Source organism: Bos indicus x Bos taurus, chromosome 6 (genome assembly GCF_003369695.1).
Source record: "Bos indicus x Bos taurus breed Angus x Brahman F1 hybrid chromosome 6, Bos_hybrid_MaternalHap_v2.0, whole genome shotgun sequence".
In the NCBI taxonomy this organism is placed as follows: Eukaryota; Metazoa; Chordata; class Mammalia; order Artiodactyla; family Bovidae; genus Bos; species Bos indicus x Bos taurus.
In genome coordinates this window covers 21899049-21922371 of record NC_040081.1, presented here as the reverse complement: position 1 = coordinate 21922371, position 23323 = coordinate 21899049, and the positions used below count along the sequence as shown (strand labels likewise).

The window sequence follows — 23323 nt, the reverse complement described above, 5'->3', positions numbered from 1 at the left end:
GGATGTGATCAGTTAAGGACTGAGAAAGAATCTTCCTAGATTAAGGTCGGCCCTAAATCCTAAATCTTGTCCTTATAAGAGACAGGAGGACACACAGAGAAGATGGAGGCAGAGACTGGAGAGATGTAGCTATAAGCCAAGAAACACCAGCGTCAGCTAGGAGTCAAGGACAGGAAGAGGAATTAAAGGATTCTTCCCTAGAGCCTTCGGAGGGAGCCTGGTCCCGCCAACACTGTGATTGTGAACTTCTAAGATGCAGAACTGTGAAGGAATAAATTCTTGTTGTTTTAAGCCATCAAGTTTATGGTAATTTGATACAAAAGCCCTAGGAAACTAATATAGTGCCACTAGGTTAATCAAGGAAGAATGTGAAAATGAGAAAAACTAAAAAACAAAAGAGATTAATTAAATATGCAGACATCACTGTGCCAAATAACTATAATGCCACGTCTCTTAAGAACTTGAATAATTTACTTCCATTTCTAGTGAGGGCCATATGAAGTGGCCCAAATAAACAAAGAAGCATTAACTTTTACATAAGCCCAATGATTTCCCTCCTTTAGGAGGAATATGAAATAGAAATTAGGTTTTAACATATTCAATTAGGTTATAGTAAAAGGGATGAGAATTAAGAGAATCCATATTAGGAAAAAATATACAGAAGCACAATGGAAATCACTATACATTATCTGTAATGAATGTGATACTGCTTCTAGAATATACAGAAAGATCTCAGTGGGTACATTTTAGAATTACTTGGGGAATATAATTATTACGAGAGTCTTAGACTTTTCTACAAATTTTACAATAGCATCTTATTGACAATATCTAAGTGATAATATAGTCATCCCTTGTTACCCACGGAAGAGTAGTTCCAGGACCTCTGCAGTTATCAAAATCCATGAACGCTCAAGTCCCTTTTATAAAACGATAACTATTTGTATATAACCTAAACACATCCTCTCATATACTTTAACTCATCTCTAGATTACATATGGTACTGAATACAATATAAATGCTATGTAAATAGTTGCCCAAGTGTGGCAATTCTGGGTTTCAGTTTTTGGAAATTTCTGTATTTTTCCTCTGAATATTTCTGATCTGTGGCTAGTTGAATCCATGGATGCAGAACCTGCAGATACAGAGGGCTGACTGTAGAGATGAATCTCACATTTCAGAGCATGACTAATGCATCCCTATAAGGGCAGAATCTTTGTTTTGTTGACCAATGTATCTCAAGAGCCCAGAAGAGTGCCTGGCTACAGCAGTGCTCAATAAGCACTTGATGAACGAATATATCAAATGACTTGTTTAGAAAAATGAAGGCCTTCCCCCATCTAAAGACTCCAGAATAATATAATCGTCACAAAGGATGTTGGTTAACATCTCAGTAGGAGTTGAAATTGTCCAAAATATTGTCCATTAAGATCTGTTCATCTGAGAGGTTATTTCAATTTAGGTTTGCTGGAAAGTACAAATTTTAGTCAGGAAAAATGACCAGGAAGATAACTTTAAAAAGTCACCTTTTCCTTTAGCTTTTCTTGAACTTCTGATAGTTTTTCACAGGTCCTAGAAAGTTCTTCTTCTTTCTTAATGGTATGGTTCTTTTCTTGTGCAACAATATCCTGTTGTTTTTTAAGTTCGTTTCCAAGAAATCTTAATTCTTCCTGGTTTTCAATGGTCTAGAATTTTTTTTAAAAAGTTGAGATCAAAATAGTACTAACTTACATTTAAGAAATCAGGTAAAAAGCAGAATTTACTTTAGCCAAAAAATGAAGAGATCATGACAAAGTATATTGGAAAAGATTAATATAAAAAGTGAGTCTTTAATCATATAAATGCCAAGAATCTGATTTTTTAAGTACTGTTTCTTCATTGCTCACCTTACAATCCTATCATGAGAATTAGAACTGGGTTTAGTATTTTATCATGAGAGATTTGCTCATTTTCTACCCCTAAGCCAAAAGACACTTTTAAGCTTTTGTTGACAACAGATAATATGAGACACTTATCTATATATCTATATATGGTTATGGTCTTTTCATATGCTGGAATGGCTTTGATTTTACACATTGCTTAATAGCAAGCTCAAAATGGCAGCACTGCTTAGTAGCATGAGGTGGACTAATTCAAGTTATTAAGCTTAAACAGTAACATTCTTAAGTATTCTTAAGAATACTTAACATTCTTAAGTCACAAAAGCATCTCAAGCCAGAGACTGATAAATGAATATGACTTTTGTCTGTATTGTTACTTACAGTCAATAATTCTAACCAAAAGACAATCCCAAGAAACACAGAAAACCACACAGAAGGTCAGGTGCTACTCTGATCTATAGCAAACTTCTCAAAGTATTAATTTCATTCTAGGTACATTATATTGTCTCTAAATTTAGAAAAAAATACTAAAGTAGGTTTGCAAATATTGGCAAACATTAACAATAAACAATTAAAAATGAAGTAAAAAAACTGCAACAGCATATATAAAAGAGAAACATTTAGGAACAAATTTAAGAAAATATGGAAAAGATCTGTAGACTGAAAAGTATTACATATCACAGACACAGCAAATAATTTATAAAAAGATAAACAATGGCCAATAAGCAATCTCATGCTAGTAAGCATGAAAAGATGCCCAATATCTTTATAGTCATTAGGGAAAGGCCATGAAAACTATGAGGCAAACGCCCAACAGAATGGTTACCATTAAACACAACAATACTGTGAAGTGTTGGTGAGGATGTGGGGTCACCAGAATTCTTTTAATTTGCTGACAGAAATATAAAATGGCACAACTACTTTGGAAGTCAATCTAGTAAATTTTCAGCAAGTTAAATATATATCTCCCTATGATCCAGCTATTCCATTTAGATATTTATCCTAGAGACATAAAAAAAAAATCTCCATAAAAATATTTGTTTATGAATGTTTACAGCATCGTTATTCAAAATAGCCAAATAGTGAAGAGAATCTAAATTTCCACCAGCAGGAGAAAGTCTAAACAAATTGTAGCCTTTCCAACAATGGAATGCTACCCAGCAATAAGCAGGAGACTAGAAAGAAGACATGGGGTTCCCAGGTGGCGTTAGTGATAAAGAACCTGCCTGCTAATGCAGGAGACATAAGAAACAAGGGTTCAATCCCTGGGTCGGGAAGATTCCCTGGAGGAGGGCAGGGGAACTCACTCCAGGATTCACGCCTGGAGAATCCCACAGACAGAGGAGCCTGGTAGGCTATGGCCCATAGGTTGCAAAGAGCTGGACACGACTGGAGCAACTTAGCACGCACACCCAGAAAGAAGACACAAAAGAGTGTATGCCGTGTGATTCTATTTGTATGAATTTCTACAAGAGACAACGTGATTAAGGTAAAAACCATAAAGATAGTGACTACATGGGGCAGAGACTAAGATTGGGATTGAGTAGATCAGGGGTCAAGGGAACATTCTGGGGTGATGTTCCACGTCCTGATGAAAACTGAAAGTCCACAGTAGAGATATTTGTCAAAAGTCATCAGACTGTATACTTGCATCTGTTACATTTATCACATGGCATGTAAGATATACCTGGATAAAACTGTAAAAGTCTAAAATACACAAGGACGAAAACATACTGCAAAGTATACAGTGCTTAATCCTACCATTTCAATGTTTTCTCTTAGGTCAGTCTTCAGTTGTTCCTTTTCTGCTGTAATACTCTCTAACATTTGTTGCAGTTCATTTTTCTCCTGTATCAAAGAAAATATCTTTCTCTGTTGCTCAGTTAGCTCATTATCCTCAGCATCTGTGATCACAGCTTGGGTTTTTGTGGTTTTCAAATTTTGGCTTTTATCTATGCCAACCATCTAAAATATAAATACAGTGAAGAGTTTCTTAGTTAACAATACTTTTAATAATAATAATAAAAACAGCCAACACATATTACTTATATATCAGGCAATATTTTCATATATTGACATACTTAATCTTCACTATAACTTTATGAGGTAGGTACTATTATTATCTCCATTTGACAGATGAGGAAATAATCCCAGAGAGGATAGGTCACTTGCCCAAGGTCACTAAGAGATGAATAACCAGGTTTTGAACCCAATGCTCTGGCTCCAGTGTGTGCTCTTGTGCCTGATCACTAATAAGAACTACCTAAACAGCTGATAGAATGTGGTCCACTGGAGAAGGGAATGGCAAACCACTTCAGTATTCTTGCCTTGAGAACCCCATGAACAGTATGAAAAGGCAAAATGATAGGATACTGAAAGAGGAACTCCCCAAGTCAGTAGGTGCCCAAAATGCTACTGGAGATCAGTGGAAAAATAACTCCAGAAAGAATGAAGGGATGCAGTCAAAGCAAAAACAATACCCAGCTGTGGATGTGACTGGTGATAGAAGCAAGGTCTGATGCTGTAAAGAGCAATATTGCACAGGAACCTGGAATGTTAGGTCCATGAATCAAGGCAAATTGGAAGTGGTCAAACAGGAGATGGCAAGAGTGAACGTCGACATTCTAGGAATCAGCAAACTAAAATGGACTGGAATGGGTGAATTTAACTCAGATGACCATTATATCTACTACTGCAGGCAGGAATCCCTCAGAAGAAATGGAGTAGCCATCATGGTCAACAAAAGAGTCCAAAATGCAGTACTTGGGTACAATCTCAAAAACGACAGAATGATCTCTGTTCGTTTCCAAGGCAAACCATTCAATATCATAGTAATCCAAGTCTATGTCCCGACCAGTAATACTGAAGAAGCTGAAGATGAAAGGTTCTATGAAGACCTATAAGACCTTTTAGAAATAATACCCCAAAAAGATGTCCTTTTCATTATAGGGGACTGGAATGCAAAAGTAGGAAGTCAAGAAACAACTGGAGTAACAGGCAAATTTGGCCTTGGAATATGGAATGAAGCAGGGCAAAGGCTAATAGAGTTTTGCCAAGAAAATGCACTGGTCATAACAAACACCCTCTTCCAACAACACGAGAGAAGACTCTATACACGGACATCACCAGATGGTCAACACAGAAATCAGATTGATTATATTCTTTGCAGCCAAAGATGGAGAAGCTCTATACAGTCAGCAAAAACAAGACCAGGAGCTGACTGTGGCTCAGACCATGAACTCCTTTTTGCCAAATTCAGACTTAAATTGAAGAAAGTAGGGAAAACCACTAGACCATTCAGGTATGATCTAAATCAAATCCCTTGTGATTATACAGTGGAAGTGAGAAATAGATTTAAGGGACTAGATCTGATAGATAGAGTGCCTGATGAACTATGGATGGAGGTTTGTGACACTGTACAGGAGACAGGGATCAAGACCATCCCCATGGAAAAGAAATGCAAAAAAGCAAAATGGCTGTCTGGGGAGGCCTTACAAATAGCTGTGAAAAGAAGAGAAGCGAAAAGCTAAGGAGGTAAGGAAAGATATAAGCATCTGAATGCAGAATTCCAAAGAACAGCAAAGAGAGATAAGAAAGCCTTCGTCAGCGATCAATGCAAAGAAATAGAGGAAAACAACAGAATGGGAAAGACTAGAGATCTCTTCAAGAAAATTAGAGATACCAAGGGGACATTTCATGCAAAGATGGGCTCAATAAAGGACAGAAATGGTATGGACCTAACAGAAGCATAAGATATTAGGAAGAGGTGACAAGAATATACAGGAGACCTGTACAAAAAAGATCTTCACGACCCAGATAATCATGATGGTGTGATCACTGATCTAGAGCCAGACATCCTGGAATGTGAAGTCAAGTGGGCCTTAGAAAGCAACACTACAAACAAAGCTAGTAGAGGTGATGGAATTCCAGTTGAGCTATTTTAAATCCTGAAAGATGATGCTGTGAAAGTGCTGCACTCAATATGCCAGCAAATTTGGAAAACTCAGCAGTGGCCACAGGACTGGAAAAGGTCAGTTTTCATTCCAATCCCAAAGAAAGGCAATGCCAAAGAATGCTCAAACTACCGCACAATTGCACTCATCTCACACACTAGTAAAGTAATGCTCAAAATTCTCCAAGCCAGGCTTCAGCAATACGTGAACCGTGAACTTCCAGATGTTCAAGCTGGTTTTAGAAAAGGCAGAGAAACCAGAGATCAAATTGCCAACGTCCGCTGGATCATGGAAAAAGCAAGAGAGTTCCAGAAAAACATCTATTTCTGCTTTACTGACTATGCCAAAGCCTTTGACTGTGTGGATCACAATAAACTGTGGAAAATTCTGAAAGAGATGGGAATACCAGACCACCTGACCTGCCTCTTGAGAAACCTATATGCAGGTCAGGAAGCAACAGTTCGAACTGGACATGGAACAACAGACTGGTTCCAAATAGGAAAAGGAGTACGTCAAGGCTGTATATTGTCACCCTGCTTATTTAACTTCTATGCAGAGTACATCATGAGAAACGCTGGGCTGGAAGAAGCACAATCTGGAATCAAGATTGCAGGGAGAAATATCAATAACCTCAGATATGCAGATGACACCACCCTTATGGCAGAAACTGAAGAGGAACTAAAAAGCCTCTTGATGAAAGTGAAAGAGGAGAGTGAAAAAGTTGGCTTAAAGCTCAACATTCAGAAAATGAAGATCATGGTATCTGGTCCCATCACTTCATGGCAAATAGATGGGGAAACAGTGGAAACAGTGTCAGACTTTATTTTTTGGGCTCCAAAATCATTGCAGATGGTGATTGCAGCCATGAAATTAAAAGACGCTTGCTCCTTGGAAGGAAAGTTATGACCAACCTAGATAGCATATTCAAAAGCAGAGACATAACTTTGCCAACAAAGGTCCATCTAGTCAAGGCTATGGTTTTTCCAGTAGTCATGAATGGATATGAGAGTTGGACTGTGAAGAAAGCTGAGCGCTGAAGAATTGATGCTTTTGAACTATGGTGTTGGAGAAGACTCTTGAGAGTCCCTTGGACTGCAAGGAGATCCAACCGGTCCATTCTAAGGAGAACAGTCCTGGGTGTTCATTGGAAGGAGTGATGCTAAAGCTGAAACTCCAATACTTTGGCCACCTCATGCGAAGAGCTGACTCACTGGTAATGACTCTGATGCTGGGAGGGATTGGGGGCAGGAGGAGAAGGGGATGACAGGGGATGAGATGGCTGGATGGCATCACCAACTTGACAGACATGAGTGAGTAAACTCCGGGGTTGGTGATGGACAGGGAGGCCTGGCATTATGCATCATGGGGTCTCAAAGAGTCGGACATGTCTGAGCAACTGAACTGAACTGAAACAGCTATAGATATAACAATTATCTTTATGTATGATGGGTTAACCCGATTTTCTGAAAAAGTAAGCTACTTTGGGCTCTATCATTTTATTTCTTTCCTTAAAAGCTGGAAATCATTCCCTATTCCCAATAAGAATATTCCCACCTTTCATTTTCAGAAGCAGTGCATACTTACTTACAATGGTAAGTATGCACCATTGTAAGTATACATGTAGAGGGAAAAGTAATTTTGGTAGAAATATATCTCACATTATAACAGTATAATTCATCTTTTCTCAATATATAATTTTCAATTACTGCTTAAGAAAAGCACGTTATATAAATTCATTTATCCATAATAAGTCTTAACCAAATGTAACTTAAAATGTGAAGTCCCTGGTAAAAGGAGACTAAGACTAACATCACAGTTGTTGGCATGAAATTGGAGTTGACTCATTGGAAAAGACTCTGATGCTGGGAGGGATTGGGGGCAGAAGGAGAAGGGGATGACAGAGGATGAGATGGCTGGATGGCATCACTGACTCGATGGACGTGAGTCTGAGTGAACTCCAGGAGTTGGTGATGGATAGGGAGGCCTGGCATGCTGTTATTCACGGGGTCGCAAAGAAGCGGACACAACTGAGCGACTGATCTGATCTGATATACCTTTATACTAGTCTAATAAATATTCAACTCCATACTGGTCACATATGTCTTAAAAGGTTTTTATAAAGATCTATAATTAATGTTAGAAAAAAATCTGAAAAATAAAGAGAAAAAAAAACCATCAATATCACAAACACAACCACTATTAGAATTCTGGAATATTTCATCCCAGTGTTTTCCATTAACTTTTTAAAAACATAGCAATCATAATTAATTTACATATATAGGATTCATTGTAGCTTTTCTTTTTCATGTAGATCATATGCATTTTCCCATACTATTATGTAAACTTCAAATTAGTATTTTTAGTAGTTTCTTTGTTCTCTAGAGTGGATAAGGACAAACCATCCTTTGTTTAGTTACCCTCTTAAGTGCTGGCAATACTCATGAGCTTCTGACAATGTTGCACACCGTGGAGCTAACTGTATGAGAACTTAAGGCGGGGAACATATAGCCTTTGGGAGCAGTTTGTCAGATACTATAATTCGCACTCCTGAATTTTTGCTGCTACTGCTAAGTCACTTCAGTCGTGTCCGACTCTGTGTGACCCCACAGACGTCAGCCCACCAGGCTGCCCCGTCCCTGGGATTCTCCAGGCAAGAACACTGGAGTGGGTTGCCATTTCCTTCTCCAATGCATGAAAGTGAAAAGTGAGAGTGAAGTCTCAGTCGTGTCCGACTCTTAGCCACCCCATGGACTGCAGCCCACCAGGCTCCTCCGTACTGGAGGCAAGAGTACTGGAGTGGGCTGCCATTGCCTTCTCCATCTGAATCTTTACTCCTAAACAAAGAAATATCTACAAAGACAAAGAAGATAGAGACAAAGTATTCTGATAACCAAGGTACATTTCAAAACTGAACTCAGACTAGGAAATATTTCAGCTACTGTGGTTATGAGTAAAATTTAATTTCTGTAGAGACACACTAGAGAAACTGCATTTCCAAAGAGAGAGACATCAAGTAGGTCGAAAATGGGCACTCCAAGAGGATTTCTGACAGACCTACTAATAGACCTCTGTGGTGCCCAGAACAGAGGGGTCCCAGGAGATTCCTGGACCCTCTCTTTTATCTACATGGGTGATTCCAGCATGAATATGGTTATCACTGGACCAAGGTGATCTCAGCCTTCCCGCCCAGACTTCAAGACCTCTAATAAACAGAATGGTGCCGAAAATTCCATCAGACCCTTTGTCACCATGGAAGCTTCTAGCATGAACATAATACTACAGAAGCCATGTGGTCCCAATGAGTATAACTTTCCTCACTTCTCATTTATTGTCTCCTCATGTGTGTGTATGTTAGTCATTCTGTCGTGTCTAACTCTTTGTGACGCCATGGACTCCTCTGTCTGTGGAATTCTCCAGGCAAGAATATTGGAGTGGATTGCCATTTCCTTCTCCAGGCCTCCTTCTCATGGGGCACTATGATTGCATTAGTTTTAAAGCAGATATACATTGTTATATCTTATTCTAAATAAACTATTCAAAAAACCTTCCCCTTACGAAAGCAGAAGTTATAAACTTCAAATTAAGGTCAAGAACCTTTGGCCCACGGTTGATCCAAATTATAGACAAACTGAGAACATGAGATAATAGAAGAAGTGAAAGGCCTTAAGCATAGGAGAGAGAAGAGAAAGCTCCTTTTCCAACACCGGAATATTGTGTGTCAGGGCAGAAGGGGAAAAAAGAAGCTAACTTAAACTGTATAAAAATTTAAAACTTCTGTGCATCAGAGGACACAATCAATAGAGTGAAAAGACAACCTATGAAATGGGAGAAAATACTTGCAAATCATAAAACTGATAAAGGGTTAATATCCAAAAAATAGAATTCTTACAACAACAAAAAACCAACTTAAAAATGGGCAAAAACTTGAACAGACATTTCTGCAAAGATAAACACATAGTTTACAAACAGTCTGTGATATTTTGTTTTGGCAGCCCTAGCAGACTAATATGCCTCCCTTTAAAAAAATCACCATTAGCATCCCAATGCATATAATTACATTTGTAACTGATTGAATAATCAGTTAGGTATTATTTTTTTTAAAGTGGTTTTTCTTCTACAGTCTCAGGGCAAAATGAATCTTACTATCCAGAATAAATTAAGGTAAGATTTAAGCACCTAAGAGTAAAATTAAGGCCCAAACCCTAGAAATAGACACAAACACGATATACAGATTGATTCTATAGCAAACTCAAAACAAACATAAAGTATACAAAATCCAACATAAAACAAATATTTTAGCCATAATAAGCACAGAATCTTTCTCACACTCTTAGAGTTCAGTGAGTTTTGAAGATGTGCAAATCATATCAGGTCTCAGAAAAAAGGTCAGCTCAAAATCTGAATTAGTATTTTTTGTCTTTTCCTTTTCAAACTGATGGTAAGCAGTTATATTTGAAGTTATTTCAAAGACATTAGGCTTAAGCATGTAAATTATTCTGAGTTATTACTACTGTGAATAATAACGATTGAGATTACCATTATGTACTTTAGTGTTTGAGGTTAAGGTTATATACTTAAGTGTCAAGGTTTTATGATATCTTTGACCAGAAACACTCCTTACCTTTTCCTGAAATTCATCCCTAGTTTCTTCTAAGTTTTCTTCTATATGCAAATTCTTGGAAGTTTCCTCAGAAATTTTCATTTTTAGCATGTTAATTGTTTCTTGGTGTTGTTTCAAAGACTCAAGCGCATTTCGTAGCTGTTCCTGGGTGTCTATATTCTTTGTCAGAGAAATAGAAAATAATTTTCATTAGAATATGAAACAATGAAAATAATTTTACAGTTACTGCTTGATCGTAAATAATAAATGATGGCTTCTGAAAGAGGCTCTAAGATTTCAAAAGTTCAGTCAAAACCTTACCATATTTATAGTATCCTGAATGTCACTTTTGAGTTGGTCCCTCTCAGTTTGTAGGCTCTCTTGGAGTTGTTTTTGATCATCTTTTTCTTGGGTTAAGGTTTTTACTTCTACTAGTGTTTGTTGAAATTTCTCAGTAATCAGTGTTTTTTCCTTTTCTACCATTTGCAGCCTAGAATCCCTACTTTCTAATTGTTTCTTCAGCTCTTCCACTTCCTTTGATCTTTCTTGATTCTCAGTTGTTTTTTGTTGAAGTTCTTGGGTTTTGTGAGAGAGCTGTAAGATAAGAAAAAATAAATGTGAAAAGCAGATCATTCTGTGACATATATATGGAAGCAAAACCTCAGAACAAAGATCATTTCCCTAGAGGATGTCCTGCACTAACCTCTGCCTTCAAAGCCTCCAAATTTAACCCAAGTTCTTCAGCTTCTTTAGAGAGATTTCCTATTTCTTGATTCAATTTGGCATTTTCTTCAAGGACCATTTTATACTTTTGCTCAAATTCAATACGGTGATTTTTAACATCTTGGAATTCTTGATCAGTGCTTTCACAACTCAACTGGGGAGTTGGTAGATCATTTTTAGTGCTCCCAATTTCTTCAAGTAAACCTTGAATTCTACTTTCCTTATCAACTACTTCAGAAGACAATTTGTCTTTTTCTGATGTTACTATATAGAGCTCTTCAGATTTATCACGTATCTGTGGAAAAGAAAGAAAACTTAACTATGAAAGCAAGATATGATATAGTTGACCAGTTTTGAGGAAAAAAGCTTTCTTTGCCTTACTCCCTCCCCACCAAAGACACTGAAATTAAACAAAGGTTTGATTGAGGAATGGCAATATTTTTCTTGTCATATCTCTTTAACACATACTATCCTGTTTACTTGCAAAGCTTTGCTTTCTAATCTCTGGTTCTAATAAGAATTGCACACAGAAGGACACTCAGTAGAAACACAATCAGGATGTGTCTTTAAATCCTTACCTATCATTTTAAAATGTTTTCTATCTTTCTGATGAGGCAGGCATTGCATGATTTTTCCTAGAATTTTACTTGTATTTCTATTGCTAACAAACTGAATCAAACATTCATAGTCTCTTGCCTGGCACTTTATAATAAATTACGGCAAAATATTTAAGGTACTTCGCCAAGGTTTTTACTTCATGAGTTGTTTTCTTAAAAATATGTTTACCTCTTTCCTTAGCATTTCTACTTCTGAAGGTAAAGATTTCAACTCTGACAGCAAATTAACTTCATTATGCAAAGTTTCATTTTCTTCGACTGCTTTATTCAATTCTTTCTGCAGATGGGTTATTTTTCTTTCCAATTCCATATTAGACAGAAAATCTAGAAAATTTTTAGTAAGTTTAAAACAGCTTGCAATTATTGGGTCAATCTAAATTATGCATGTAGTTAGATTATTTAATCAGATTGTATAAAATTTATTAAAGAAAGAGTCAGTATTGGTAAATAGTTAATCCAATAGTTAATCACCTTGTCCAGGATTGGGTTCAATTTATTTTAGAAATAATTTTTAAGCTCTTCTGATTTAATGTCTGATAGAAATGATTTAATGTTTATAAATTCTGATACCAAATGACAGTAACATTTAACATTAAGCAATTAAAAACACCAGAGAATAATGGATTTTTAATCACTGGAATACAGCTGCAAAATCTTTTAGGTATTGTTCTATATAAAGACAGATTTGCAAAGAGGTAAGTCTGAAATGATAAAATACCTTTTGGAACTTTGCCATCTATAAGGGAGGTGAGTTTTGTTATTTCATTAAAAGAAGATTGTAATTCTTTCTCCAGATCAACTTGCATTTTCTTTTTCGCCTCCAACTGACTTTGATATAACTGAGTATCATTTTCCATCTGCTTGCACGTACTTGCAAGTTCTTTCTATTGAGAGAAACACTGTAAATTCACAGAAATGTACTGTGAAATGAATTTCAACTGTTATTGTAAATATTATAAAAATCACTCACCATTTTCTCTTTCAGCTTTAGATTTTCACTTCTAAGAAAGGCTGATTCTCTCTTAGCATCAAGAGCTACAGTTTCGACATCAAGCAGAGTCTGTTTCATTTGTTTTAGGTCTTCAGTGTTTTCCTTTACACATGACAAAAAGGATTTAGTGAAATCTAATTTTGTTAGATTTGGAAAAGCCAATATATACATGTATGTTATTCCTAAGAAATGAAAAATGATTACAATATGCAAATTACCAAATGTATTTTTAGAATTAAGATAAAAATGAATAACATTTTTCATAATAAAAATATTTTAGGGAATTTTAAGGGGTTCAGTGGTTAGGATTCAATGCTTTCACTGCCAGGGCCTGGGTTTGATCCCTGGTCAGGGAATTAAGATCCTACAAACCATGTAATACAGCCAAAAGAGAAAAATTAAAAAAAAAATTCTAGCTATAATGTTTCAAATTATACATGCATCATGTAGAAGTACTATAGTAATTCTGCTATTGTTTAAAAAGGATAACATAATTGTTTCTCACCTAGCCTGTTAAAGTTTTCTATGTATTTTTATTTTTTGCTTTACTCGTTTTTTATGTTTTGTTTTGGTCTTGCTGCAGGTCAAATGGGATCTTAGTCCCCCTACCAGGGATTGAACCTGTGCCCCCTGAAGCATAAGTATGGAGTCTTAACCACTGGAATGCTAGGGAAGTCTTTTTTTTTTTTTTTAAGTTACTCTCTGCAAAACATGACAGGTGAGTAGTTAATAATTAAAATTAAGGATGTTTAATCACAAATTTAAAAAAAGATAAATAATTCAGTAGAAAAATAGAGAAAGGATATGAACAGGCAACTCACAGAAGAGAAAAAGGAAATGACTGATAAATATGAAAAAAAAATTTAGCTCATTTTTAGAAAGAAGTGGCAGTTTAACATGACTTTAGCCATACATGAATTCAACCATATGTCCTTGGCAAAACATTAATGGGTGCATGCATGAATCAATGAACTGGATGAATAAAGAGAAAGAAATAAACAACAATTAAAAAAATGGGTAGAGTCATCCCTGGCAGTCCAGTGGTTGGGACTCCAAGCTTCCAATGCAGGGTGCCTGGATCTGATCCTTGGTTGGGGAACTGAGATCCCACATGCCATGTAGCACAGCCAAAAAAATTAAGAAAAAAAAGGTGGTGGGGGGCGGAATTCTCATTCTATCAATAGACACACCAGGATTATATGAAAGTGTCTTTCTCTCCAAGGCCTTATAACAATAAGAACACTTTCAAAAAGATCATTTGCCATTAACAAAAGGTAATAAAAGAGTACCAACAGAAGATAACAAAAAGTACTCTGAAAAACTCAAATGCAAACAAAAGAAGAACAATAGCAGCTAATAATCTAAAATTTTTGGCTAGAAATTGCTGCCTTTTAAAAAGAGAGTTAAAAACTAGAATTCAACTGATACTTTCTTGAAGTAATCAAGTGAATTGAAAGAAAATAGAAAAAAAAAAGCTAATTCCACCATAAGATTCAGTACTGTTTAATGGCACGATCTTATACTGACCAAAATAACCTACAGCTACAGTTTCTGAAAAATATCAAACTGTTAAAACAGTTACTTCATTATAATGAGAATGCATTAATATATATACTAGTGAAATAAAATTAATGTAATTTATGAAATCATGCCCAGTTACATGTTTTATAGTTCTAATTACTAACCAATGTCAAGTGCTTACCTGAAGATACTGATTATATATTTCTCCATGTATTTGTATAAAGCCATTGAAAAAAATTAAAAAAATTTTTAATTACTGATTTTTAATGGAAGTCAGAGACATTACTTTGCCAACAAAGGTCCGTCTATTCAAGGCTATGGTTTTTCCAGTGGTCATGTATGGATGTGAGAGTTGGACTGTGAAGTAAGCTGAGTGCTGAAGAATTGATGCTTTTGAACTGTGGTGTTGGAGAAGACTCTTGAGAGTCCCTTGGATTGCAAGGAGATCCAACCAGTCCATTCTAAAGGAGATCAGCCCTGGGTGTTCTTTGGAAGGAATGATGCTAAAGCTGAAACTCCAGTACTTTGGCCACCGCATGCAAAGAGCTGACTCATTGGAAAAGACTCTGATGCTGGGAGGGATTGGGGGCAGGAGGAGGAGGGGACGACAGAGGATGAGATGGCTGGATGGCATCACTGACTCGATGGACGTGAGTCTGAGTGAACTCCGGGAGTTGGTGATGGACAGGGAAGCCTGGCATGCTGCGATTCATGGGGTCGCAAAGAGTCCGACACGACTGAGCGACTGTACTGAACTGAATGGAAGTTCATCACTAACTTGTTTACGTTCGATTGAAGGATAGTATTGTTAACTCTAATTTTTATCCATAAAATGGAAATGATATTAATTGTGCCTCTCTCACAGGATTAAATAAAATACTGTACTTAAAACAACTAGAACAATGCCCAGCACATAGTAGTATACATATTTGCAATGATGATGATAGTATAACTACAAATACTAATGTCAAATGTCAAAATGATGATACAATAAAATAAATCTGACTTTTACCGATGAGTATGACGAGTCCATTTTCCTACTTTCTGACTTCTGAGATTCTATGTATTCCTGTAGCTTCTTAATCTGGTCTTCCTTTTCTCTAAGCAGCTCTACTTTTGAACTTAGTTCATTCTAAAACATTTAAAGGAGAATGAAACAATTTAAATGGGTTTCAATTTTAAGGAATTAAAAAGAACTTACATTTAATAGTTTAAATCAGTAGATAGCAAAATTCAAAGAGTTGAGATTTTAAAAATATAATTCCCTCTATTTTCTGAAATCATATTTAATTACATAGATGTTTTACAGTTTGGGCTCCTTATCAACAGAAATATCAACATAAATGCTCACCTCAAGATCTTGATTATATACTTCTGCATGCTTAACTAAATTCTTTAAGTTGGAAATTTCATGAATTAGTTGCATCTGTAAGAGCATGTGAACAGGCAACAGAGCAAACCAACAGTTAATAAAGCAAAAAAAAAAAAAAAAAAAAGATAGCATTCATTCACCGCTCTAGAATCACCCAACACAGCAAGAAGGACTGGGAAAGCAACTGTTTAAGCTACTGCAACAAAGCACCTCGTTATTTAAAAAGAAACAAATAAAACCCCAAACTCTCCAGCCAAACAAAAAATCCCCAAACCCTACATAACAAACAAATAAGAAAAAAGAAGAAAAGCCTAAGCATGACCCCAAAATAGCTACGTCATCTGTTAATAAAGCTATAATAACGTCAAAAGCAAATTAGCATTCACCATTTGTAGAAGACATAGTGGTAATCAAACTCTTAAAAAAAACATACTTTTTAATAGATTTTTGTTTTGGGTTAGGTCAGAAACGTATTTATTTTATAAGGTTTTTCTCTCTTTTGATAAATTATCCACCTAGCTTTATACTGGCATACTTTTAATGAGTTGTGACTTGAAATTTAGTTTTGGATTATGACAGTTTTAAGTGGTACCTTTATAATATTTTACTGTTCACCAAAGCTACAGAGATATGTATGGGATTATGAAATATTACCTTGTTGGTTTATTCTACTGGAAATACTGGAAAGACGGTGTTACTGCTTTATATTGTTCAACTGTCTAAAAGTATAAAGATTACTTAAAGATATGAGAATTTCTTTTGAAGTTTCTTTTTTATTGAAATATCTGCAGCATTAAATATTTAAGTACCAGAAATTTTAGTGTTCAAAACAAGTAAACTATAACAAAGATAAGTGTATTACCTCTTAGAGTTTCTTAATCTTCATAATCAGATGAGTCATTGGTGAGTAAAAGCAACTTCTAGTCAAATATAAGGGGCTTACAAAAATAGCATCTCATTTAAATAAAATTTTCTGGATGAATAACTCAGTCCTATCTAGTTTTAGATTTCAGACTACTGCTAGTTTGACATTTTTCTATTTTAGGTCAGCATTATTCAGTAGAAATATAATATGAACCAAATTTATAATTAAAAATTTTCTAGTAGCCACTATTAAAAGTAAAAAGAAATAGGTAGAATTAATTTTAATATAATTAGCCATGCCGTGCTCATGCTCAGTCGTGTCTGACTCTTTGCGACCCTTTGGACTGTGGCCTGCGAGGCTCCTCTGTCCATGGGATTTTCTAGGCAAGGATATTGGAGTGGGTTGCCATTTCCTCCTCCAGGGGATCTTCCCAACGCAAGGATTGGACCCAGGTCTCCTGTGTCTCCTGCACTGCAGGCAGATGCTTTATCCACCAAGCCATCGGGGAAGCCCCTTAACATAATTTAATCTAATAAATATAACTATTATACTTCATGTAATCAGTATTAAATTCATGTAACCTTTCATCTTTTTTTCATACTTAGGTCAGTAGAGACTGGCCCCATTTCGAGTGCTCAGCTGGCACATGTGATTAGTGGCAAGCCCATTGTTCAGCAAAGTTTTAATCTGTATTGTTACAATTTAAATTGGCTGGCTCTTTTACCTTTTCTTCTCTAACTTTTGAGCAAGGAAACCACATTTGACAGAAATGAAGAACTAAATAATTAACTTTAAGTTTTGAAAATATTTAGGAGGAAAAATTCCTTTACTTCTCATTTGAAATTGCTCTTCATTTTAAGTACTGGTTCAGATAAACAGAAAAAGATTAAGTAACTTTTGTAAAGAGATTAGTGTATTCTTCCAATGACGTATTGTTTAAAATGCAGAGAGTAGAGAATGTATATGATATGGTCAAAGTTAATCCACTGCTACATAAAAAATGTTGCATATTTCAGCTGTAATTTTTAGCAGGTGAAATGAAACATTTAATTAACATAAATATCTCTAAGTTGTGAAAATTATAAAATTAAATCAAGCTAAAATTGGTAGAGAAATGAAATTTCTCTTGTTCCCTGATCATGGTAATACTTGACCTTGTTTATTCCTTTCTCTAAAATTACTATTTAAATATCTTTACTACTGTATCTTTACTTGAAAATTACCCACAGCTTTAGTGATTTTTGACAAAACCCGTAGAAGCCAGGACAATGGTCACGTGTCCTAAGGCTGTAATTTGACTTTTACTCCTTTTTGGCTAAACTTTCCCCCAAAATGTAGGTTTTAGAAAATACTTCATTGCTTACAATGAACAGACTTTCATTTTTAGTTTAATATGGAATGGATATTGTAAAACTGTCTTTGAACAGATTAAGTTTGTATTACTTAAACTTTTAGGTTACTTCACAGAACCTAGAATTTCAAAGTGTCTCCAAGTAAAAATGAAGAGAATAGGATTATTTACCCCTTTCATGGTAAAAAGGAAAAAAAAAAATCAAGATGTGAGACTGTGTTATTTTTGTAATCTTTCTGTATGTGATTCAATTCGGTGAATTTGTTCACTTTTAGTGATTAATGGAATATATTTATTTAATGTAAGAAAAATTAGAGACATTATTGCTATACTTTGGGTATAAAATTGCCCAAAGTTAATTTTATACCATTTTATTTATAAGATACATATAAAAAATTAGGTAAGATTTTGGCATTAGAAGGGGACTTGAAAAGCTCCCAATTTAACTGCAAGAAGGAAGATACACAGAAAAGTAAGCCCTGAGAGATTTGATGACTTTCTCAAAGCCGTGCCCACAATTCATGCCAGGCTCAAATTGGTGGTGAGCTAATAAATAGCAAAACCAGAGCTTCATTCCAGGCAGTCTGCTCCAGAGACCATAGTCTTAAACACGATACCAGAACTTCCCTCTCAATAAAACTCAGATTACACGTTGAAGTCCACTCTTCTTTTCGTGATGTTTTACATTTTGTGAATTCACAAATTTTAAAACAAGTTCAATGGAACTCTGTGGAGAACTTACAGATTTTTGCCTCTCACACTATACCTATGAAATATAGAAGTAAATATACTACAGTTTGTAGGTAGAACTTGTGGCACAGAATCCTTTTTTTCCTTAAGAAAGAAAAACAGGTAAGAAACTATGAAACTGAGAAAAAAGAACTGTGTCCCTCTGGGCTCTCCACACAGAAATCTGAGAAGCGGCTACAAACTAACTCATATATTTTACCTACACCAAAACACTGACTCTCATTTTTAAGGGGATTCATGGATCATGTTGGGCTTCTCTTGTGGCTCAGCTGGTAAAGAACCCACCTGCAATGCGGGAGACCTGAGTTCGATCCCAGGGTTAGGAAGATATACTGGAGAAGGGAAAGGTTACCCACTCCAGTATTCTGGCCTGGAGAACTGCACGGACTATACAGTCCATGGGGTTGCAAAGAGGCGGACACGACTGAGAGACTTGCACTTCACTAAAGGATCATGTCCCAGGTCTGATAGTAGCTGTGGATTCTTACTCTAGAAAACTGAATATGGACTTCAAAATTCCATAAAATAATTTCAAAATGTTTATGAACTCTAGGTTAAGGACTCTACACTAAGAAATCTCTTGAATCTTTTGGACAGTTTCCAAATCCCAAAGTCTGATGGCTTCTGCATTAGCTTAACATGTAGCCTAATACTACACACAGTTATTTAGGTATATACTTTCTAAAAAAACAAAATTCATTAATAGAAAGTATCTATATATAAAACATTCATCTGGATATTAAAATTCATGTTGGTCTCAGAAGGAAATGGCTATAGTCTAGGCAGCACTTCTCATATGCTCAACAAATTAAATACTTTAATATACAAATTATAAGGAAATAATTTCTTCAAGACAAATCCATCAATAGGCAGATTCACCAAACCTTCCTAAAGATGTTCTTAATTTCTTCTTGTGCATAAGCACAAGAGAAACAAATATGATTTAACTATTTTTAAAATAATATAAATAAATTATTTCTTAAATTCCCTAAATTGTGTATATATGTGGAAAACAGGTACATCTTCAATATCTCAAGTTTAGAAATAAATATTTTTAAGAGAACACTTCCTTTAAACTTGTGTTTTTAGTTTAGTTTCACATTTCCACACTCTTTACCTCTTGATCTTTCTCTGCTTTTCTTTCTAGAGCTTCAAATTCATCCAAATCATTCTTTTCTTTTAATTTCAATTCCATTTCTTCATTTTCTCTTCTTAAATGTTCATAGTCTAGTACGAGGTTATCATAGTTAGCACGAAGTGAATTCAATTCACTTTCTAAGTTTTCCTATTGTAAACAAAACCAAAATTTCAAGTTAGAAGTCTAATCATATATTCTTTGTTTTCTTAACTAAAATTTAGATTAACCAAATAATTAATTTAACTTTGAATCATTTGGTGGTTCAGGCCATTTTCTTCTTCAATATCTTTTTAACAGTCCAGCTTGATACAGAGTAAGATAAAGGGTCTGCAATTTTGGTAAACTAACTCAGAATAGAAGAAGACTATTTTGAAAAGGTTAGGATGAAAAAAAAAAAAGGATCATATAAACCAATGCTCTTCCTGTTCCTGACTGGAAAAGTCGAGTCAAAAGTAGGAGGTAGGGCTCATAAAATGGAATACAGGTCTTTAAACTCGTTAGTTATAAAGCTGATAATTTAACTGTCCATTTGTCTGACTACTATTTTATTTCTCAGGTATCTCTGAATTTAAGAAGTGAAACAGATTATTGATCTTTAAAACTCTAGTGGCTGCTAGGTTTTCCTATATTCAAAAGGGGTCTGTTTCTGCTTTCTACACTGTTTGAGAGTCAAACCATGAGTTAAAAACAAAACTAACATCAAGGATTTTCAAAAAACACTGAACTTCTAGGGTATGTTTTAGGGACATACAAACACTTTGTCTAAATACTTAACTAATTAAAACTAGTTGCAATGATCAGCTAATGGTCATAATAATTCCCAAGAATTACTGCAATTTTCCTCCAAAGTGAAAATAAAATTTTCTTTAATAAATACATTTGTAAAACTATACTTCTTTGAACATTAAGAGCCTAGAAAGTAAATATATAATTTAACTTACTATAGTATTGTTTATACTATTTATTTCTTAAACTCTTGATAAGACAATAGACACTTACTTTTAATATTCAGTATTATCTGGCAATCTTACCATTCCCTAACATGTATCATTCTTCTAATATACAGCTGAGAATTTTGACACTAAAAGTCAACCCTTTTTATCCCTAGGGGATTGTCACTAAGTCACTTGCATCTGACTCTTTGCGACACTATGGACCGTAGCCCACCAGAGTCCTCTGTCCCTGGGATTCTCCAGGCAAGAATACTGGAGTGGGTTGCCAGGGGATCTTCCCAACCCAGGGAATTGAACCTGCATCTCTTAAGTATTCTGCATTGGTAGGTGAGTTCTTTACCACTGGGCTTCCCTTGTGGCTCAGCTGGTAAAGAATCCGCCTGCAATGTGGGAGACCTGGGTTCAATCCCTGGGTTGGGAAGATTCCCTGGAGAAGGGAAAGACTATCCATTCCAGTATTCTGACCTGGAGAATTCCATGGGCTGTATAGTTTATGGGGTTGCAAAGAATTGGGATAGGACTGAGCAACTTTAACTTTCACCTTACCATTAGCACCACCCAGGAAGCCCTAAACGAAACTAAAACTGTTACTGAAATTAATTGAAAGCTAGAAATGTGTTACAATAAACACCAATAACAAATGAGTTTTAAAAAGAGTAAAAGCATAATGCTCTGTAAAATACACTTAAATTACCTGACTTAGTAGCTTTGTTGCTGGATTCCATTCTATCTCAGTCAATGTATCAAGAGTGTTACTGAAAATATCAGACTCTGAACAGAGAGCTATAATTATAGAGAAAAGAAATTTATCCATAAATATGTTATTAAGCTTCTTAAAACTCAAAGATTAAAAAAATTCTCATTAGAGGTAATAAACTCAAACTAATATGTACTTACTATATGAATGAGAAGAATACATTAAAAACAAATATGAACATTTGTATTATTGTGTGAATTAAGATCACTGGTTAGAATAAGTGATAAAATACACGGATCCTTAGTACAGTATAGGTAAAAAGGACAAATTCTAAATTTGAGATTTGATTATTTTAAGTGGATTTAAAAATGCCCCTAAGAGAAATAATAGCATATGAAGCAACTGACAAAGAATTAATCTAAAAAATATACAAGCAGCTCATGCAGCTCAATTCCAGAAAAATAAACGACCCAATAAAAAAATAGGCCAAAGACCTAAACAGACATTTCTCCAAAGAAGACATACAGATAGCTAACAAACACATGAGAAGATGCTCAACATCACTCATTATCAGAGAAACGCAAATCAAAGCCACAATGAGGTATCATTTCACGCCAGTCAGAATGACTGCTATCAAAAAGTCTACAAATAATAAATGCTGGAGAGGATGTGGAGAAAAGGGAACCCTCTTACACGTTGGTGGGAATGCAAACTAGTACAGCCACTATGGAGAACCGTGTGGAGATTCCTTAACAACTGGAAATAGAACTGCCATACGACCCAGCAATCCCACTGCTGGGCATACACACCGAGGAAACCAGAGTTGAAAGAGACATGTGTACCCTAGTGTTCATCGCAGCACTGTTTACAATAGCCAGGACATGGAAGCAACCTAGACGTCCATCAGTAGACGAATGGATAAGAAAGCTGTGGTATATACACACAATGGAATATTACACAGCCATTAAAAAGAATGAGGTGGATGAAACTAGAGCCTATTATACAGAGTGAAGTAAGTCAGAAAGAAAAACACCAATACAGTATACTAACGCATATATATGGAATTTAGAAAGATGGTAACGATGACCCTAAATGTGAGACAGCAAGAGACACAGATGTAAAGAACAGACTTTTGGACTCTGTGGGAGATGGCGAGGGTGGAATGATTTGAGAGAACAGCATTGAAACAAGTATATTATCATATATGAAATAGATCGATAGTCCAGGTTCGATGAATGAGACAGGGTGCTCAGGGCTGGTGCACTGGGATGACCCTGAGGGATGGGATGGGGAGGGAGGTGGGAGGGGGTTCAGGATGGGGAACACATTTACACCCATGGCTGATTCATGTGAATGTACGGCAAAAACCACTACAATATTGTAAAGTAATTAGTCTCCAATTCAAATAAATTAATTAAAAAAAAATAAAGAAAAGTCAGCACAGCAAAAAATAAATAAATAAAATGCCCCTAAAAAATACTTATAACTAAGGTGGGGACAATTCTGAAACAGATTTCTGTTGTAAACACAGGAATTCTTTCAAGATTAGTAGTTTAAGGCTGACGTTATGTGGATACTAATTTAACTGGATAATTATTATAACAAAAATGTGTGCTTCAACTACAATGCATCATCATTCTTAAGAGATGTGGAAATAATAGAAAACTTCATGAACGTTCACTTTTTAAAAATCACTTAACTTTCTCATTATCTCCATTGTAATTACACTTAAAATATTAATACATACATTTTATTTAAATGTGTTTATCACATTACTGAGTTATAAATAAAGTCCTGCTTTAGGGAGGGGACATATGTACACTGATGGCTGATTATGTTGAGGTTTAACAGAAAACAACAAAATTCTGTAAAACAATTATCCTTCAATTAAAAAATAAAGTTAAAAAAAACGTCC

General features: G+C 35.4%; 1 protein-coding gene across 5 annotated transcripts in view; it reads right to left on the bottom strand.

Annotated features, from left to right (window-relative positions):
- Positions 1-23323, bottom strand: part of CENPE (centromere protein E) — an 82361-nt gene that overhangs the window by 35903 nt on the left and 23135 nt on the right. For 4 of the 5 annotated variants that reach the window (XM_027543932.1, XM_027543927.1, XM_027543928.1 and 1 more), the window contains exons 15-26: positions 21406-21494; positions 19738-19905; positions 15634-15708; positions 15295-15414; positions 12741-12863; positions 12489-12654; positions 11940-12094; positions 11134-11448; positions 10752-11024; positions 10452-10610; positions 3639-3842; positions 1524-1682 (exon numbers count right to left, since the gene is read on the bottom strand). In XM_027543932.1, coding sequence (XP_027399733.1) covers positions 1524-1682; positions 3639-3842; positions 10452-10610; positions 10752-11024; positions 11134-11448; positions 11940-12094; positions 12489-12654; positions 12741-12863; positions 15295-15414; positions 15634-15708; positions 19738-19905; positions 21406-21494 — 2006 coding nt within the window. The remainder of the gene's footprint in view (positions 1-1523; positions 1683-3638; positions 3843-10451; positions 10611-10751; positions 11025-11133; positions 11449-11939; positions 12095-12488; positions 12655-12740; positions 12864-15294; positions 15415-15633; positions 15709-19737; positions 19906-21405; positions 21495-23323) is intronic. The other variant, XM_027543930.1, reaches the window with a different exon arrangement.